The sequence below is a fragment of the Nicotiana attenuata genome, chromosome 10 (genome assembly GCF_001879085.1).
Source record: "Nicotiana attenuata strain UT chromosome 10, NIATTr2, whole genome shotgun sequence".
In the NCBI taxonomy this organism is placed as follows: Eukaryota; Viridiplantae; Streptophyta; class Magnoliopsida; order Solanales; family Solanaceae; genus Nicotiana; species Nicotiana attenuata.
The window spans coordinates 39,252,665-39,270,931 of NC_031998.1; the positions used below are offsets into that span (position 1 = coordinate 39,252,665).

An 18,267-nucleotide genomic window follows, 5' to 3' on the forward strand; every position below is an offset into this window, starting at 1 on the left:
GTGTGGGGGGGGGGGGGGTTACTTGGTGGGTAATCACTAGGACTATATGGCTTTTTAATGATTTAACTTATCTTAGAAGCCAATCTAACAGTCATCTAATTCCCACTACCGACTCGAAATCATTTTGATATGTCATACTCTCTCCAATGACAGTATAGCATCGTGAGACAATTATCACTGAATTATAATACCGTATGAAACATGAACATTTTACCATACTTTAGAACCTAAACCAATAGAAAGATACTGATTTCTTTGATTCTAAGGCAGAGAAAAATGATTGAAGCTATGAGTTCGTATATATGTGTGGGCAATAAAAAAATTGTATAAATGTTTTCAGTTTCTTTTTTTTCCCCCGCAATACGACTTTTATAGTTAGAGTAACGACTTGTTTGACTAATGAAGAAAATCGGAGGTGCTTAGTTTTCCTACAAACGAAAAAGGGTATATTTGGTAAAATTTATTTGAAAATCGAGCATACGTTCTAATTTATATTTTTATTTATTAATTCATTCAACTTTAATTCTAGATTAAAATAGTACTTCACATAATTCTTATATTGTTTTCAATCAATCAATCGAATATGAATTTTTTTTGTACTTACGCTCAAGTTGAATTTATATTAGTATCATGTTTGTTAGCTTATTATCTAATAAATCATGTTATCTATGGTGGATTTAAACGTAATCATAGATCAAATACAAATCTAACTCTCTTTTAATTTAGACTATTTAGTTACTCGAGATAAATTGTCATAAAGACCTCCACCAAACTTGAATTGGTCACGTGACTTCCTATTTTCTTTTTCAATTCTTTTTTTTTTTTTGGTTTGGAACGTGACTAAATGAGTAGGTTAAGGTGGTTGGGTCCTTTTTAACATTTTTAAAACTTATAGGTCATCTATTAAATATTAGAAAACCTTTACTTCATCCATTTTTTTCGCCAATTTCTCTTTCTTCTCTCTCATCTCTCTCTCACTCACTACTTGACCATGGTGGTTTTGTTAGAATAGATGAAGGCCCAACTTAGTCTTGTTTTCTTTGTTATGTACAGGCCCATACTATATGGCCTATTTATTTATTTGTTGTAACATCTTGTACAGGCCCACTTAAAAATAGTTAGTGGACTGTAATTAGTAGACAGATTTTTACACATAGAAGAGAAATAAAAAGATATTTCTCAGTATCGTCCCTCTTCTTCGATCATTCTAGATCTTAGCTGTGTTCACCTCGTCTGATTCCTTCCAGTTCTTTTGTTTCTAACAGGGTATAAGAGCGAACCTGGTTAATTTCGGGAGAATCTGCGGTTTTGTTGTTCGATTTTCTGGTCTAGAACGATTATGCCTTGCACCGTCGATTTCTGCATTTTTGATGATTTTTTGTTCGTCAAAGCTGGGATTTTCGGTACTAATGTCGATTTCGTCTTCAATTGTGTCGGCGATGCAGAATTCGTTTGAAATTTCAAGTTCCGCGACAGTAACCCAATTTTAGGATTTTTTTTCGCACAACTGGTGACATTTCTTCTCTAATTTTGCACAAATTGATACATATTTTGTGTAATTGCTGTTTTTCTTATGATATTTTCATAATCATGGCTATTGATTCTCAAACGTCTGTTGTACCTGAACCTCCGAATACAAATTTTAACCCTAACCTCGATCTCTTTCATCCCTTATACCTTCACCCTTCTGATACTCCGGGCACGGTGTTAGTTTCTGTTCCATTTGCTAGGATAGGATATGGAGAGTGGAAAGAAAGTATGATTATCTCACTTTCAGCTAAAAACAAACCCCAAGTTATCAATGGTTCCATACCTAAACCTGCACCGACCTCAGCACTCTATCCTCATTGGAGAGATGCAATAACATGGTTAAAGCTTGGATTATGAACGCATTATCTAAGGATATATCCAAGACTATACTGTATTATAAAACTGCTAAGGAGGCTTGGGATAATCTAGAGGAGTGGTATGGTGTTGCAAATACATCTCAATACTATAGCATTCAAAGAGCCATAGCAGCCACTACACAGGGATCTTCTGATATAGTTACGTATTTTACAAAGTTGAAGGGGTATTGGGATGAAATTGGCAACTGCACTTTTGGTAGACCTTGCACTTGTGGTGCCTTGCCTGAGTTTATTGAGGGACAGCAACTTGTTCAATTCTTATCTGGTTTGAATGAGACATATGCTACTGTGCGAAGCAACATTCTGATGATGAGTCATGTACCATAAGTTGCAAAGGCATACTCCATTCTGATCAGGGATGAAAAGCAAAGAGAGATCAAATATGATTCCCCTATGTTCTCTTCTGATTCAGCTTCATTCCTAGCCTATTCTCCTGCTCCTCAGGGTGGTCCCTCTCAAGTTAGCAACTCCAGAAATTATTCTCAAAGGGTGAACTTTGATCCCAAGAAATCTATGATGTTCTGCAAGTACTGTAAGAAGTCTAGGCACACTGTAGACAAGTGTTACAAGCTTCATGGATTCCCCTCAGACTTCAAGTTCACTAAGAATAAAAGAGTTGCAGCTTCTGTACATGTGGATTCCACTCCTGAGATTCCTCCCCTTTCTGATCCTCAACAAGTTGTTGATGCCCCACATGGTTTCTCAAAGGAACAATATGCTCATATTCTGTCTCTTTTTCAGCAGGCCCAACTCCCATCTTCTGCTCCAACATCATCATCATCCACTGCTTATGCCAATTTTGCAGGTTTGGTAAACAGCATTGTTTTTAATTCTGATGGTTCATTTGCATCTAGTGCTTCTAGAGTAGATTCACTTTCTTGGATTTTGGATTCCGGGGCCACTAGTCACATGACCCCTCACAAACAACTACTTCATAATATACAACCTTTAGTCACACCTTCTCTTGTTACATTTCCAAATGGATACAAGGTTAAAGTTACCTCTATAGGCTGCCTATCACTGTCTTCTACTATCACCCTGAATAATGTACTTTTGATACCTTCTTTTCAATTCAATTTCATTTCTATATATCAACTTCTTACTCAACTCAGTTGTTATGCTATCCTCACTACTATTTCCTTGTTCTTACAGGGCCCTTCTCTGAAGAGGCCATTGGAAATTGGTAGAGTTGAGCATGGCTTATACATTTTGCGTATGGGTTCCAGCAAGTCTGATTTTGTTTCTATTTCTTGTTCTGATGTAAACTCTAGTGATTGTTCTTTTCATTTTGTCATTAGTCATGTTCCTTCTTCCCCTGCTATTGATAGTTCAGTGTTTCCTACTTCTTGTACTTCTACTTTCATTAATAAAAATGATGTTTTGTGGCATCAGAGAATGGAACATATTCCTTTTGTTAAAATGATATCTATCCCACATCTGTATTTTCATCTAAACAATCTTTTGTTTGCCTAATCTGTCCCATGGCTAGACAACAGAGGAATCCATTTCCTACTAGCATTACTAATTCTTCAAGGCCTTTTGAATTTGTTCATATTGACCTTTGGGCCCCATAGCATACTGCCACCTACAATGGTTTCAGATATTTTCTGACCATTGTAGATGACTATAGTAGGGTCACCTGGACACATCTTCTTTCTTGCAAGGGGAATGCTTTTTCCATCATTAAGGCCTTTATATCCATGGTTTCCACCCATTACAATAATAGTGTCCAAACCATTAGAACAGACAATGCTTTTGAACTAGGATCTTGTTCCTCTTATGCTGAATTTCTTAGTTCATTGGGTATCTCTCATCATACCACTTGCTCTCATACTTCACAAAAGAATGGAGTTGTGGAGAGAAAACACAAACATCTATTAGAAACTGCTAGAGCCCTCTTGTTTCAGTCCAAATTGCCTACCAAGTATTGGGGCGAATGTATACTCACAGCTACATATCTGGTTAATAGATTCCCTTCTACTGTCATTTTCAACAAAACTCCTTATGAGCTCTTGAATGGTCAACCACCCTCTTATGATCATTTAAGATCTTTTGATTGTTTAGCCTATGCTTCTGTCCCTATACCTCTTAGAGACAAACTCCAATCCAGAGTCATCCCTTGTATTTTCTTGGGTTATCCCTTTGGTAAGAAAGGGTACAAACTCCTTCATTTACACAATAGATCTATTCTATATTCTAGAGATGTTTCTTTTGTTGAACACATTTTTCCTTCTACATCTTCCCCTTCTACTTTCTTTCCTTCTCCTTCTGATACAAGTTTTTCTTATTATGATCACCTCAGTCCTCCTTCTTCCCCTCACTCTCCTACTACATCAACTCCATTACCTTCTAGTTCTTCTGTTCCACCATTTCCTCCTCCACTTAGAAGGTCCTCTAGACCACACAACCCTCCAGTTCATCTTCAAGACTATGTTTGTAATTCTTTCCAGTTCTTTTGTTTCTAACAGGTTTATCGCGGCCTCCTACAAGAATCAAGCTTCAATTTTGGAGTGAATCATCTATATAGATCCAACAAGCACTGTATATTTACTCAAAAATTTTTACTTTTGGATAAATCCTAAATTCCTATTTTTCTGTTTCTTACTGTTATTTGGGGTTTGTGGAGGGATTCACACATGTGCAATTGCGATTTCGATTTAGTTGTGTATAACCATATCTAATATGGCGTGGGTAGTTATATTTCTTTGTTCGATTACCTTTGGACTTTGTAGTTTAAATTTTCGCCAGTTTGGCGACCTAATATTTATTAATAAACCTGTGGTCGATTGTCGTTTGGTCATAGCTGTTTGCTGGAAGTGGGGCTTGTTTTTCTTATTCCGATTAGAAGTTTCAAAATATTAAATGTGATATTTCATATATGCGTGTAGGTAAAATGAAGAAGAAATCAGTTGCTAAGATGATATGAAGAAGCTGAAGATAGTGAAGATGAGTTGGAAAGTGAAACAGATAGAGCAAGTGAAGTTGACCCAGATATTCCATTAACTACTGTGTTTGAATTGGTCACGGGACCAAAAAAATTTTGGTGAAATAGTTGTAATTTGGGATATTTGGATCTACCTTTATGTAATAAAACTACCTTTTCATCAATTAAATGTTGTTGTTGTAATTTTTATTTCGATGCATTTCCTTTTTGTATTACAATAAGCTAGAGATTGCCTAATAAACGATGTGTCTAGTAATAGACTCAGGGGCGGATTTAGGGGGAGGGAAGGGGGTTCACCCGAACCCCCTTTGCTGAAAAAATAAACTGTATATATAAAGCAAAATCTATTTTTTACCTCTCTATATTATGTTTTGAATCCCTTTGACACAACCTAAAATCATAGCTTAGTGGTCAAAGGGGTTCAAAACCTTTATAGGGTCATTGGTTCAAATCTCACTAGCCATTTAGTTGCATAATAGGCTCAAACTAGCATCTAATAACTTCATCAAATATCTCATTACCAAACAAAGTGTTTAATATCCTTGATTCAGTAGAACATTACATGATCTAAAACACTTCAAACAGAGAAAACTTAGAATAATTAATTATTCCTACCAGCAAACCAATATTCCTTCTCATTTCATCACCCAACCTGCGGCGAATCCGCCAACGACGCACAAAAGCATAATCTACTTATTCAGACTCATTTCCTTCATCTTAAACATCCCTCCAACATAATCTTCTATAAAGTTATGCCCTGCCTCTAGTTCAATCCTTCTATCAGCATCATCTTCTACATGAACATCCATTACTAAAATATTTTCAAGTTCATCCACCTTTATTTGCAGAACTATTCGTTCATGCTTAAGAGCGTCCTTTTCATACTTCAAACTGTTGATAAGGCTAAAGATCCTTGGATCAAGCAAATTATCATCTCATTCCAAAAACCAACATCTCTTACCTTATCCAACAAAATCAAAAAAAATTATGATAAAATTTGAAATCCTAAAATAAGAAAAAGGATAAAAATGTTTATTTTACATTAGGTTTCGAACATTTTGAACAAGTCAAAAAAAGGTTTGACTAGGGATAGGCCATGCGGACATATTATAATTTATTAACAGCATTTGTTGTCTTCCATCAACCACTAGTCGCCAATAAACCCCTCTAATGGTCTATAAACCCTGAACCCTAACCCTTAACATTCAACCTAAATCAATAGACATCCTTAATTGCTGAGTCAACTTTAGGTTGCATCCTCTACTCTTAATGTAGTCGAGAATAAACTCATGGTCGAGAAATTTCTAAAATAATGATTACACTATGTTCGACCTTGATTTTTTTGATTTTATATCTTTTAAACATCTTATGTCACGACCCATTTTCACAACAGGTCATGAGGGCGCCTGACACCCTTGTCAGGCAAGCCATTGCGAAAATTTTACTAAAATACTTATATTGTTTTTAAATAGAAACAAGTGGAATAAACACTCAACTTGGAATTTAAAATCAGAAGAGATAAACGCTGTAATAAAATAGTTACACAACCCCAAAACAATCGTCTACCAAAGTGTGTGCCAGAACCTGGTGTCACAAGCTACGGGCAACTAAGATACAAGTACGTCCTAAATCCCTTTATAAATCTCTAGCATATCCTAGGTGCTCATAGTAACAAGATAATATAGAGAGTTATGTAAAATAAGCATGATGTGGGTCCTAAACTACCCGGACCATTAACATAGTAGTAGTTACGCACGGACTCTCGTCACCTAGCGCGTGCGTAGCCCCCGCATTTAGCAACAATTACTCAATTATTAATCCTATGGGGACAGTTCCCTCTCACAAGGTTAGAAAGGAGACTCACCTCGCTCCAAAGCGCGCTCCCAATATCAAGAACAAGCCCAAGATCTTAATTCGAAGCCGAACGATCGCAAACTAGTTAAAATAGGTAAGAACTAGTCAATAAAGGCTTAAAAGGGCCGAATTCTAACTATTTAAGTAATTTCCCAACCTTTTCCACAAGTTTCCTAAATTCCGACCCCGGGCCCACGTGCCCGGATTCCGATATTTTTCGAAGAAAATTGTTCTCTACAACCTAAGGATCAATAATATATAAATTCTAGCCCATTTCATAACAAATTACATGATTAAATCCTAGTTTTATTAAAACCCTAGGTCTAGCTCTAACCCTTTGATTTTACCTAATTTTTAGTGTTTAATCTACCTAATATACATGTATTTAAACTAAAGATGAATGGGGATTACTTACCTTACAATGCTATGCTGAAACCCTCTCTTTGGAAGCACCAAAATCGCCCTAGTGTGGAGTTGTATATGGAATAAATGACTTTGAGTTCGGATTAAATGAACTCTCTGCCCCCAGCGATTTCCGCTTCTGCGGCACCATGACCGCTTCTGCGAAATCGCCTCTGCGGAAAAAGGCCCGCTTTTGCGGAAATGGCCCAAGAAGCCTGGACCGCTTCTGCGGTCAGGTGCCCGCTTATGTGGGTCCGCTTCTGCGGATGTCGAGCCGGTTCTGCGGATTTGGGCCTAAGGAGCTGGACCGCTTCTGCGGTCTGGAGGCCGCTTAGCGGAACCGCTTCTGCGGTCTCTGGGCCGCTTCTGCAGTTTCCCTTGGGCCTGGCCCTTTCCGCTTCTGCGATGGCCTGACCGCATCTGCGGTCCCGCTTCTGCGGCGCAAGAACCGAAGATGCGGTTATGACAGAAGTAGCAACCTTCAGCTACTCTTCCATTTTTCTACTTTGCTCGAACCTCGCTCGTTTGACGCTCGGGGCTCCCGAGCCCCGCCTGAACATACCGACAAGTCTGAAATCACGAGGCGGACCTACTCGAACCCTCGGATCACTCAAAACAACGCTAAATCTTGGAATCATCCCCTAAAACCAAATGAATCAAACTATTGAATCTTCAAGTTCTTAATTCTCCTCTAACGGGTCAAAACACCCTTAAACTACTCGGATTGACACCAAACTTTACGGGCAAGTCTTAAACAACATTAAGGACCTGTACCAAGCTTCGGAACCAAAATCCGAGCCCGATAGCTAGGGAATCAATGATTACTTAGTTTCTTTAATTCCTTAAAGCTTCCATTAAACAATTTTAGATAAAAATTCATTACTCAGGCTAGGGACCTCGGAATTCGATTCCGGACACACGCCCAGGTCCCATATTTTCCCACGGACCCTCAAAAATTGTCAAATCACGAATTCGGGCCCGTTTTCCCAAAATGTTGACCGAAGTCAAACTTGGTCTTTTAAGAAATCTTAAAGAAGCAAATGGGCATATCTTTACTCAAAACCCTTCCAATTCCCGAACCAATCGCCCCGCAAGTCATAAATTAGTTAAAGCAAGTACGGGAGGGCTTTATTTAGGGGAACGGGGTTCTAAAAGGCAAAACGACTGGTCGGATCGTTACATCTTACTAATCATTATGGAACATTTAAAGTTACTACAATTGATAGTGTATTTCATACCATTAAGAGTTGGTCATTCTACAACATGTAATAACCCAACAAGCAAGACCTCTAAGTAGGGTGTCAATGGATATTCGAAAACCGACTAAGCCGACCAAACCGTATCGAAATGATTCTTTGATTTATTTTAAGTAAATCGTAGTTTTTTTATATAAATCTATAACTGCACCCTATAATTAGGGTATGTTTTTTATTTTATAGAAGTAAATTGAAAAAATATTGAACCGTACCGAATAAATTTTACCTATGAAAAATATATTTATATAGTAAGTTTAAAAATAATAATAATGCATTAAATTTTTCTTTGGGCCTTGGAGTTATGAAAACTGTTACAAGCCAACAAGTAATTAAACTCAAAATACGAATTCCTAAAACCTATTATGCTACTTCTACTTAAACTAAGTTATTTCAAGTATTTTAGCAAGAGACAAAGTATTCTAATGATTATGAGCAGCAAACTACAATATATTGAATATGTTTCCTTTCATATAATTTAGATTTATCTTTTTGAATATTTAATTTATATTTTCTTTTTCTTTGTTTGGTTTCTTTTACGTTGTTGTAGAATAGTTGATGGATCTATAGTCTAGCCATCTTTTTTTTTTTAATTCATCACCCTTTAAACAGTAAAAATATCTAGAGAGTTTTGCTACGTCCTATAAAAGAACATATGTTATTGCATTCTACTTCTACTGGTGAATTATACACGCTGTTTAAAAAAATACCGAAAATTAATCGTACCGATACCGACACGATTGGGACGGTTTCGAAAAGTATAATTTTGGTTATACATAATAGAATAACCGAAAAATTAGTATGGTACAAATTTATAAAATAACCGGTCGAATCGAACTGAGCCATTGACACCTCTATCTCTAAGTACAAGAGTGTTGTATAGTGAAGTGATGTCAACAATTAATATCTCTAAATAGATGAGTGTTGTATGATGAATATTGGGCTCTATTACCACCATAAGTTGATATTAAGTAATGTTTTGAACGATTATAATATGTAATTAATCATCAAATTGCATATATTGCTTTAATGTTATATTATAGTAATGGACATTGGCTATATAATGATAGTTGCGTTAACCAATAATCGATCTGGATAATTACCGATTTGACTGATACGTAAGACTATTACATTTAATCCATTTCAAAGTGTGCAATTACATAATAAGGATGAATAGATTATTCACAAACAATTATCATATTTGTATTAATGTAACTAAATTAATAATTTACACTAACAAACAATTAATAATTGATGACCCACCCCTATTCCTATTCCATATGATTGATATACAGTTCTTAATTCTTCAACTACGGTAGATAAGGGATAAATTGAAGTTATTTTAACACTTCAACCATTGGTGAAGAATATACCTACAACGGAATAGAGTGTTGTCATGACCCTAGTTCTCCCTCCGTGAACCTGTCGTGATGGCACCTAGTCTCTACGACTAGGTAAGCTTAACGTTTGCATATAAAGGAACAAAACATGAAAGCTATCAATTAAAAGTAAATTTTAAACAAGGAAATGCGATGCCGCTCGACATATACAATAATCACTTTCGAACAGTAGATATAACTCTCCCAAAACCCGAAATGTCATAAGCCACAAGCTAAAAAAGAACACAGTACTCCCATACTCCAGAGTCTAATACAAGAAGAAAATACAAGAAGTCTTTAACTTGAGGAAGAGTAGATAGGGACTCCTAGGTCAGTGGACGCGGCAGATATACCACGAAGTCTCTACAATCGTCTCGCCTCACTGGTAATGTGGCAGGGAAGAGGTAATTGGATCTGCACACGAAAAATATGTGCAGGAAAGGGCATGAGTATACCACAGCGATACCCAGTAAGTGCCAAGCCTAACATCGGTCGAGTAGTGACGAGATCAGGTCAGGGCCCTACTGGTAAATATATAACAAAATAATACAGAATGAAATATCGCATTACAAATAAATACTAAAATTTAACGAGAGTGAATTCACAGAAAAACAACAGCTCAGTACACAGAGATAACAATAGGGGATCTCCCGGGATACCATCCCGTAGTCCCAAACATAATGTGCACGGAGATCCACCGGGACACCGTCCCGTAGTCCCAAACGTAAATGTACAAGGGGATCTACCGGGATACCGTCCCGTAGTCCCAAACGTAAATGTGTAGGGGGATCTACCAGGATACCGTCCCGTAATCCTAAAGTAAATATGCAACTCAATCAACATAGACAACAATTTCAATAAGGAATTTTACAGTTTGGACTAAGTTCATATCAAAGAAGGCAGGCTATTTTTTTCACTAAGCATGTTGCATGAGTTCAGATAGTCAGTTAAGGTAGTTAAGATAGTCAAGGCACGTAGGCATGCTTTGCTAAGCTAAACAGGATAGTTACATATACTAGTGTTGCTCAATTAAAGGAAAACAGATATTTACTTAATAAAAACGGGGTTTTTCAACAAATAGCCCGTGTACGCACTCGTCACCTCACGTACACGGTGCTTATATATCAAACAATACCAAATCCTAAGGGGAGCTCCCCCACACAAGGTTAGGCAAGCCACTTACCTCGAACCAAGCTCATATTAATTCGAAATTACGCTCTTGCCATGAGTATCGAACTCCGAGTGGCCCAAATCTAATCAAATCAATTACATAAATGTAAATATAGCTACAAGCAACTAATTTAGCTAATGAAATCAAAGCTAAGGCAGGAAAATAGAAAACGCTCAAAAATCCTCCCCGGGCCCACATCTCGAAATCGGGTAAAAGTAACAAAATATGAACACCCATTCACTCATGGGTCCAACCATACCATAATTAGCCAATTCCGATCACAACTCAACCTTCAAATCCCCATTTTATGGTTTATGAAGTTTCGACAAATTTTCCTCAATTTCCATCTCAAGGTACGTATAAAATGATTAAATCCGTGATATTTTCATGTATATTAACTAAATCCAAGTCAAAACCACTTACCCCGATGAGTTTATGAAAAAGCCCACGAAAAATCGTCTCAACACGAGTTCCCGAAGTCCAAAAATGAAATATAACCCTAAATCTCAGTGTTATATAGTACCTAGCTGGCCCACATTGTGCGGTCGGCATAAAACCGAGTGCGGCCGCACATCACAGTTCCCGCGGTCGCACAAAAATGGTGCGGACCGCACAATTCCAACTCAACATTCCCAAACTTTAGCATTTCGACCATAACTTTCTCTACAAATGACCAAATGGTGACCTCTTTACCTTTCTGAAAACTAGACACGAAGGACTACAACTTTCGTTTTTGAATCATCCCAAAACTCCTTGTAGATGAAAAGATAAAAGCTTCCGAAGTCGGGCCAATAACCTGCAGAACATTCAGCAGTGCGGCTACAACCACTTTTATGCGGTCTGCACTGCCCCTTATGCGACCTGAAATGCTGCCGCACCCCAAAATTATGCGGTCCAAATGAATCTCCTGAGGTCTACACTTCCAAAACTCCAGAAAAACTTCAGAGTGGCGAAACCTATCAACCCATGTCCGATAGACCTCAAATTTTACACACAAGTCATAATTACCATTACGGACCTATTACAACATCCGGAATCGAATCTGACCCTGATATCAAAAAAGTCTACTACCGATCCAAAAATTCTAAGACTTAAGCCTCCGATTAGGGACTAAGTGTCCCAAAACACTCTGGAACTCTAAACGACTCATCCCGGCAAGTTACAATAGCAGAATTAGAAACGGGAAAAGCAGTTAATAGGGGGATCGGGGCGTAAATTCTCAAAATGACCGGTCGGGTCGTTACATCCTCCCCCTCTTTAAACATTTGTTCGTCCTCGAACGAGCATAGAGACATACTTGAAGTGGTGAAAAGATGAGGATAACGGTTGCGCATATCCTGCTCGGTCTCCTAAGTCGCCTCCTCGATCGGCTGACCCTGCCATTGAACCTTTACTGATCAATGTTCTTTGACCTCAGCTTTTGAACCTGCCTGTCCAATATAGCCACTAGCTCCTCAACATAAAATAGATCATTATCCAACTGGACTGAACTGAAATCTAACACGTGAGACGGATCGCCTTGATACCTCCGGAGCATCAAAACATGAAATACCGGATGAACTCTTGCTAGGCTGGGAGGTAAGGCAAGCTCATAAGCAACCTCCCCAACACGCCTCAACACCTCAAAGGGGCCAATAAACTTTGGGCTCAACTTGCTCCTCTTTCCAAATCTCATAATGCCCTTCATAGGTGAAACCCGAAGCAAGATCCGCTCTCCGACCATAAATGAAACATGGCGAACCTTCCGGACCGCATAACTCTTTTGTCTGGACTGAGCTGTGCGAAGTCTATCCTGAATCACCTTAACCTTCTCCAAAGAGTCCTAAACCAAGTCTGTGCCCAATAATCTAGCCTCGCCCGGCTCGAACCAACCCACTGGGGAACTACACTGCCTACCATACAGAGCCTCATACAGTGCTATCTGAATGTTGGACTGATAACTGTTGTTGTAGGCAAACTCTGCAAGTGGCAAGAACTGATCCTAAGAACATTCGAACTCCATCGCACACGCACGGAGCATATCCTCAATAATCTGAATAGTGCGCTCGGATTATCCATCCGTCTGGGGGTGAAATGTTGTGCTCAACTCAACCTGAGTACCCAACTCATGCTGTACGTCTCTCCAAAATTGTGATGTAAGCTGTGTGCTCCGATCAGACATGATAGATATCGGCATTCCATGAAGTCTGACAATCTCACGGATATAAACTTGAGCCAGCTGCTCAGAAGAATAGGTAGTCATCACAAGAAGGAAAAGAGTCGACTTGGTCAGCCTATCTACAATCACCCAAACTACATCAAACTTCCGCTGAGTCCATGGGAGCCCAACAACAAAGTCCATAGTGATCCGCTCCCATTTCCACTCTGGAATCTCTAACTTCTGAAGCAATCCACCCGGTCGCTAATGCTCATACTTCACCTGCTGGCAATGTAAACACCGAGCAACATACTCCGCTATGTCCTTCTTCATCTACGCCACCAATAATGTTGTCTCAAGTCCCGACACATCTTCGCGCCACCCGGATAAATAGAGTACCGCGAGCTGTGAGCCTCCTGAAGAATCAACTCACGCAAACCTTCAACATTAGGCACACATAGCCTGCCCTGCATCCTCAATACACCATCATCCCCAATAGTGACCTCCTTAGCATCCCCGTGCTGAACCGTGTCCTTCAGGACAAGCAGATGGGGGTCATCATATTGACGCTCCCAGATACGACCATAAAGAGAAGACTGAGAGACCACACAAGCCAACACTCGACTCGGCTCAGAAATATCCAATCTTACAAACTGGCTGGCTAAGGTCTGAACATCCATCGCCAAGGGTCTCTCTACTGCTGGTAAATAAGCGAAACTCCCCAAACTCTCTGCCCGGCGACTCAAAGCATCGGCCACCACATTGGCCTTCCCCGGGTGGTACAAAATAGTGATATCATAATCCTTAAGCAGCTCTAACCACCTCATCCGATGCAAATTAAGATCCTTCTGATTGAACAAATGTTGCAAACTCCGGTGGTCAGTATAGATCTCACAATGGACACCGTAAAAATAGTGCCTCCAAATCTTCAAGGCATGAACAATAGCAGCTAACTCAAGGTCGTGGACAGGATAGTTCTTTTCATGCACCTTTAGTTGTCTGGATGCGTAGGCAATCATCCTACGGTCCTACATCAACACTGTGCCAAGGCCAACTCGCAACTCATCACAATAAAATGTATAAGACCCCGAACTTGTAGGCAATATCAATACTAGGGCTATAGTCAAGGCTGTCTTGAGCTTTTGAAAGCTCTCCTCACACTCTTCCGTCCACCTGAACGGAGCACCCTTCTGGGTCAGCCTGGTCATAGGTGTTGCAATAGATGAGAATCCTTCAACAAATCGACGGTAATAACCTGCCAAACAAAGAAAACTACGGATCTCTGTAGCTGAGGATGGTCTGAGCCAGCTCTACACTGCTTCCACCTTTTTCGGATCCACCTTGATCCCTTCACTCGACACTACATGACCTAAGAATGCCACGGAATCCAACCAGAACTCACATTTTAAGAACTTCGCATATAATTTCTTTTCTGTTAAGGTCTGAAGCACTGTCCTCAGGTGCTGCTCATGATCTTCTCGACTCCGGGAGTACACTAGAATGTCATCAATAAAGACAATGATGAACGAGTCAAGATATGGTCGTAATACACTGCGCATCAAATGCATAAATGCGGCTGGGGCATTGGTCAGCCTAAATGACATAACAAGAAACTTGTAATGACCACACCGAGTACGAAAAGCAGTCTTCGGGATATTTGGCTCCCGAATCTTCAACTGATGATAACCTGAGCGCAAATCAATCTTGGAAAACATTAGAGCACCCTGTAACTGATCAAATAGGTCATCAATACGAGGCAAAGGATACCGGTTCTTCATTGTAACCTTGTTCAATTGGCGATAAATACACATACGCATAGAACCATCCTTTTTCTTCATAAACAAGACAAGGGCACCCCAAGGTGACACACAGGGCCGAATAAAGCCCTTATCAAGATATTCATGTAACTGTTCCTTTAACTCCTTCAACTCAGGAGGCGCCATACGATGAGGAGGAATAGAGATGGGCTGAGTGTCCGGCAACAAATCAATGCCAAAATCAATATCTCTGTCGGGCGGCATGCCCGATCAGCTGGAAACACGTCAGGGAAATCCCGCACTACTGGGACTGAATCAACTGTAGGGGTATCAATACTGACATCTCTCGCATAAGCTAGATACCCGTCACACCCCTTCTCAACCATTCGTTGAGCTTTAAGAAATGAAATAACTCTACTAGGAGTGTAATCTAAAGTACCCCTCCACTCTAATCGCGGTAAACCTGACATAGCCAGCGTCACGGTCTTGGCATGACAATCAAGAATAGTATAATGGGGCGACAACCAGTCCATGCCTAAGATAACATCAAAATCTACCATGTTGAGCAATAATAAATCCTCTCTGGTCTCAAACCACTAAGAGAAATCAAACACGACCGATAAACGTGGTCCACAACAAGAGAATCTCCCACAGGAGTAGACACATAAATAGGGGAACTCAAAGAATCCCGAGATACGCCCAAATGCGAGGCAAAATAAGAGGACACATAGGAAAAAATGGAGCTTGGATCGAATAGAACTGATGCATATCTATGACAGATTGGAACAATACCTGTAATGATAGAATAGGAAGCAACAACCTCTGTACGGGCAGGAAGGGCATAGTATTTGGCCTGCCCTCCCCCTTTAGGGCGACATCTACCTCCCTGACCTCCACCTCTAGCTGGCTGAGCAGGTGGGGTGGCAGCTGGTGCTGTGATCATAGCCTGGGAACCCTATGGAGCACGATGTGGCTGAGAAGTCTGTGAAGGTGCACCCCTCATAAACCTAGGGCAATCCCTCACCATATGGCGAGTGTCGCCACACTCAAAACAAGCTCTGGGAGGGCGTAGCGACTCTGACTGGCTCGAGCCAAGTCTGCTGGACTGACCATTGAAAGCACCCCGTGCGAGAGGCACATTAGTAACTAGAGGTGCATAATAGGGTTCCTGAGGTCTAGGAGGAGCTGGAATACCACTGGCTGCTGGAAGAGCTGAATAAAAGGGGTGACTCGCATGACCCTTACCATGATGAACTGTAGTTGGGGCACGGGCACAAGAATTATGGCCCGACTCTCGAGACCTCTTAGCCTCTCTCTTCTCCCTATCCCGAGCAAGCATGCCCTCTATTCTCCAAGGCGATATCCATCTCTACCTCTCGGGCCATGCTAGACCTGGTGCTGGGAATGAGCCCCTCAATAGACCGGCGAACACTCTCTCGAACTGTAGAAACCAAGGCTGGTGCATGTCTAGCCAAGTCACTGAAACAGACAGCATACTTTGAAACAGTCATAGTACCCTAGCGCAAATGCTCAAACTGTGCGCCCATGCGTCCCTGAGGCTCTGAGGGACATACTCCCTCAAAAGACATATCCGAGAACTGGGTCGATGTAAGGGAAGCTGCCTCAGCCGGACTGTCCAACTCAAAAGTACGCCACCACTGATAGGCTGCTCCTTGAAGCTGGAAGGCAGTGAAAGAAACCCCACTGGACTCTGCTATACCCATAGTGTGGAGGATACGGTGGCACTCCTCCAGAAATCCCTAAGCATCCTCTGATGCTAGACCACTCAATGTAGGAGGGTCGTACTTCTTGTACCTCTCAAGCCTCCGCTACTCCTCCTCTGAAATTGCTGCCCTACCCTCGGGCTGAGCCGGGGTGTTGTAGTAGTAGTAGTAGTAGTAGTAGTAGTAGTACTCTGGGCTCCAGCTGGAGCTACTGGTGGCTCATCTGTAGCAGCTCGCGCGGGTGCTCTGGCTGCACCACGTGCGCGTCCTCGGCCTCTACCCTGGCCCCGGCCTCTGGCGGCTCTAGCAGGGGGCGCGGGAGCCTGGTAATCTCCGGTAGCACGTGTCCTCACCATCTGTGAGAGAATAGAAGACAGAAGTTTAGAATTTTGGAATCAATAATCTCGCACGACAAGGAATAAAATGAAGTTGAAGTTTCCTAACAGTTCCATAGCCTCCCAAAGTTAAGTACAGACGTCTCCGTACCGATCCGCGAGACTCTAATAAACCGACTTGTGACTCATGACTCCTATGAACCTAGAGCTCTGATACCAACTTGTCACGACCTTAGTTCTCCCTCCGTGAACCTACCGTGACGGCACCTAGTCTCTACGACTAGGTAAGCCCGACGTTTGTGAATAAAGGAACAAAACACGAAAGCTATCAATTAAAAGTAAATTTTAAACAAGAAAATGCGATGCCGCTCGGCATATAAAATAATCACTTTCGAACAGTAGATATAAATCTCCCAAAACCCTAAATTTCATAAGTCACAAGCTAAAGAAGAACACAGTACTCCCATACTCCAGAGTCTAATACAAGAAGAAAATGCAAGAAGTCTTTAACTTGAGGAAGAGTAGATAGGGACTCCAAGGTCTGCGGATGCGGCAGATATACTTCGAAGTCTCTACAGTCGTCTCGCTTCACTGGTAATGTGGCTGGGAAGAGGTACCTGGATCTGCACACGAAAAATATGTGCAGGAAAGGGCATGAGTACACCATAGCGGTACCCAGTAAGTGCCAAGCCTAATCTCGGTCGAGTAGTGACGAGATCAGGTCAGGCCCTACTGGTATATATATAACAAAATAATACAGAATGAAATATCGCAGTACAGATAAATACTAAAATTTAACGAGAGTGAATTCACAGGAAAACAACATCTCAGTACACAGAGATAACAACAGGGGATCTCCGGGGATACCGTCCCGCAGTCCCAAACGTAAATATGTAGGGGGATCTACCAGAGTACCGTTCCGTAGTCCAAACGAAAATGTACAGGGGGATCTACCAGGATACCGTCTCGTAGTCCCAAAGTAAATATGCAACTCAATTAACATAGACAACAATTTCAACAAGGAATTTTACAGTTTAGACTAAGTTTATATCAAAGAAGGCAGGTAATTTTTTTTCACTAAGCATGTTGCACAGAGTTCAGATAGGCAGTTGAGGTAGTTAAGACAGTCAAGGCACATAGGCATGCTTTCCTAAGCTAAACAGGATAGTTACATATACTAGTGTTGCTCAATTAAAGGAAAACAAATATTTACTTAATGAAAACGGGGTTTTCCAACAAATAGGCCGTGTATGCACTCGTCACCTCACGTACACGGCGCTTATATATCAAACAGTACCAAATCCTAAGGGGAGTTCCCCCACACAAGGTTAGGCAAGCCACTTACCTCTAACCAAGCTCAAATCAAACCGAAATCACGCTCTTGCCACGAGTATCCAACTCCGA

At 40.6% G+C, this 18,267-nt stretch overlaps 1 protein-coding gene across 1 annotated transcript; it reads left to right on the forward strand.

The window, feature by feature from the left end:
- Positions 1,866-4,421, forward strand: LOC109233725. The gene is made up of 5 exons (XM_019399591.1): positions 1,866-2,225; positions 2,352-2,954; positions 3,060-3,255; positions 3,528-4,296; positions 4,376-4,421. The coding sequence occupies exons 1-5, from the start codon at positions 1,866-1,868 to the stop codon at positions 4,419-4,421; spliced, it is 1,974 nt and encodes a 657-aa protein (XP_019255136.1).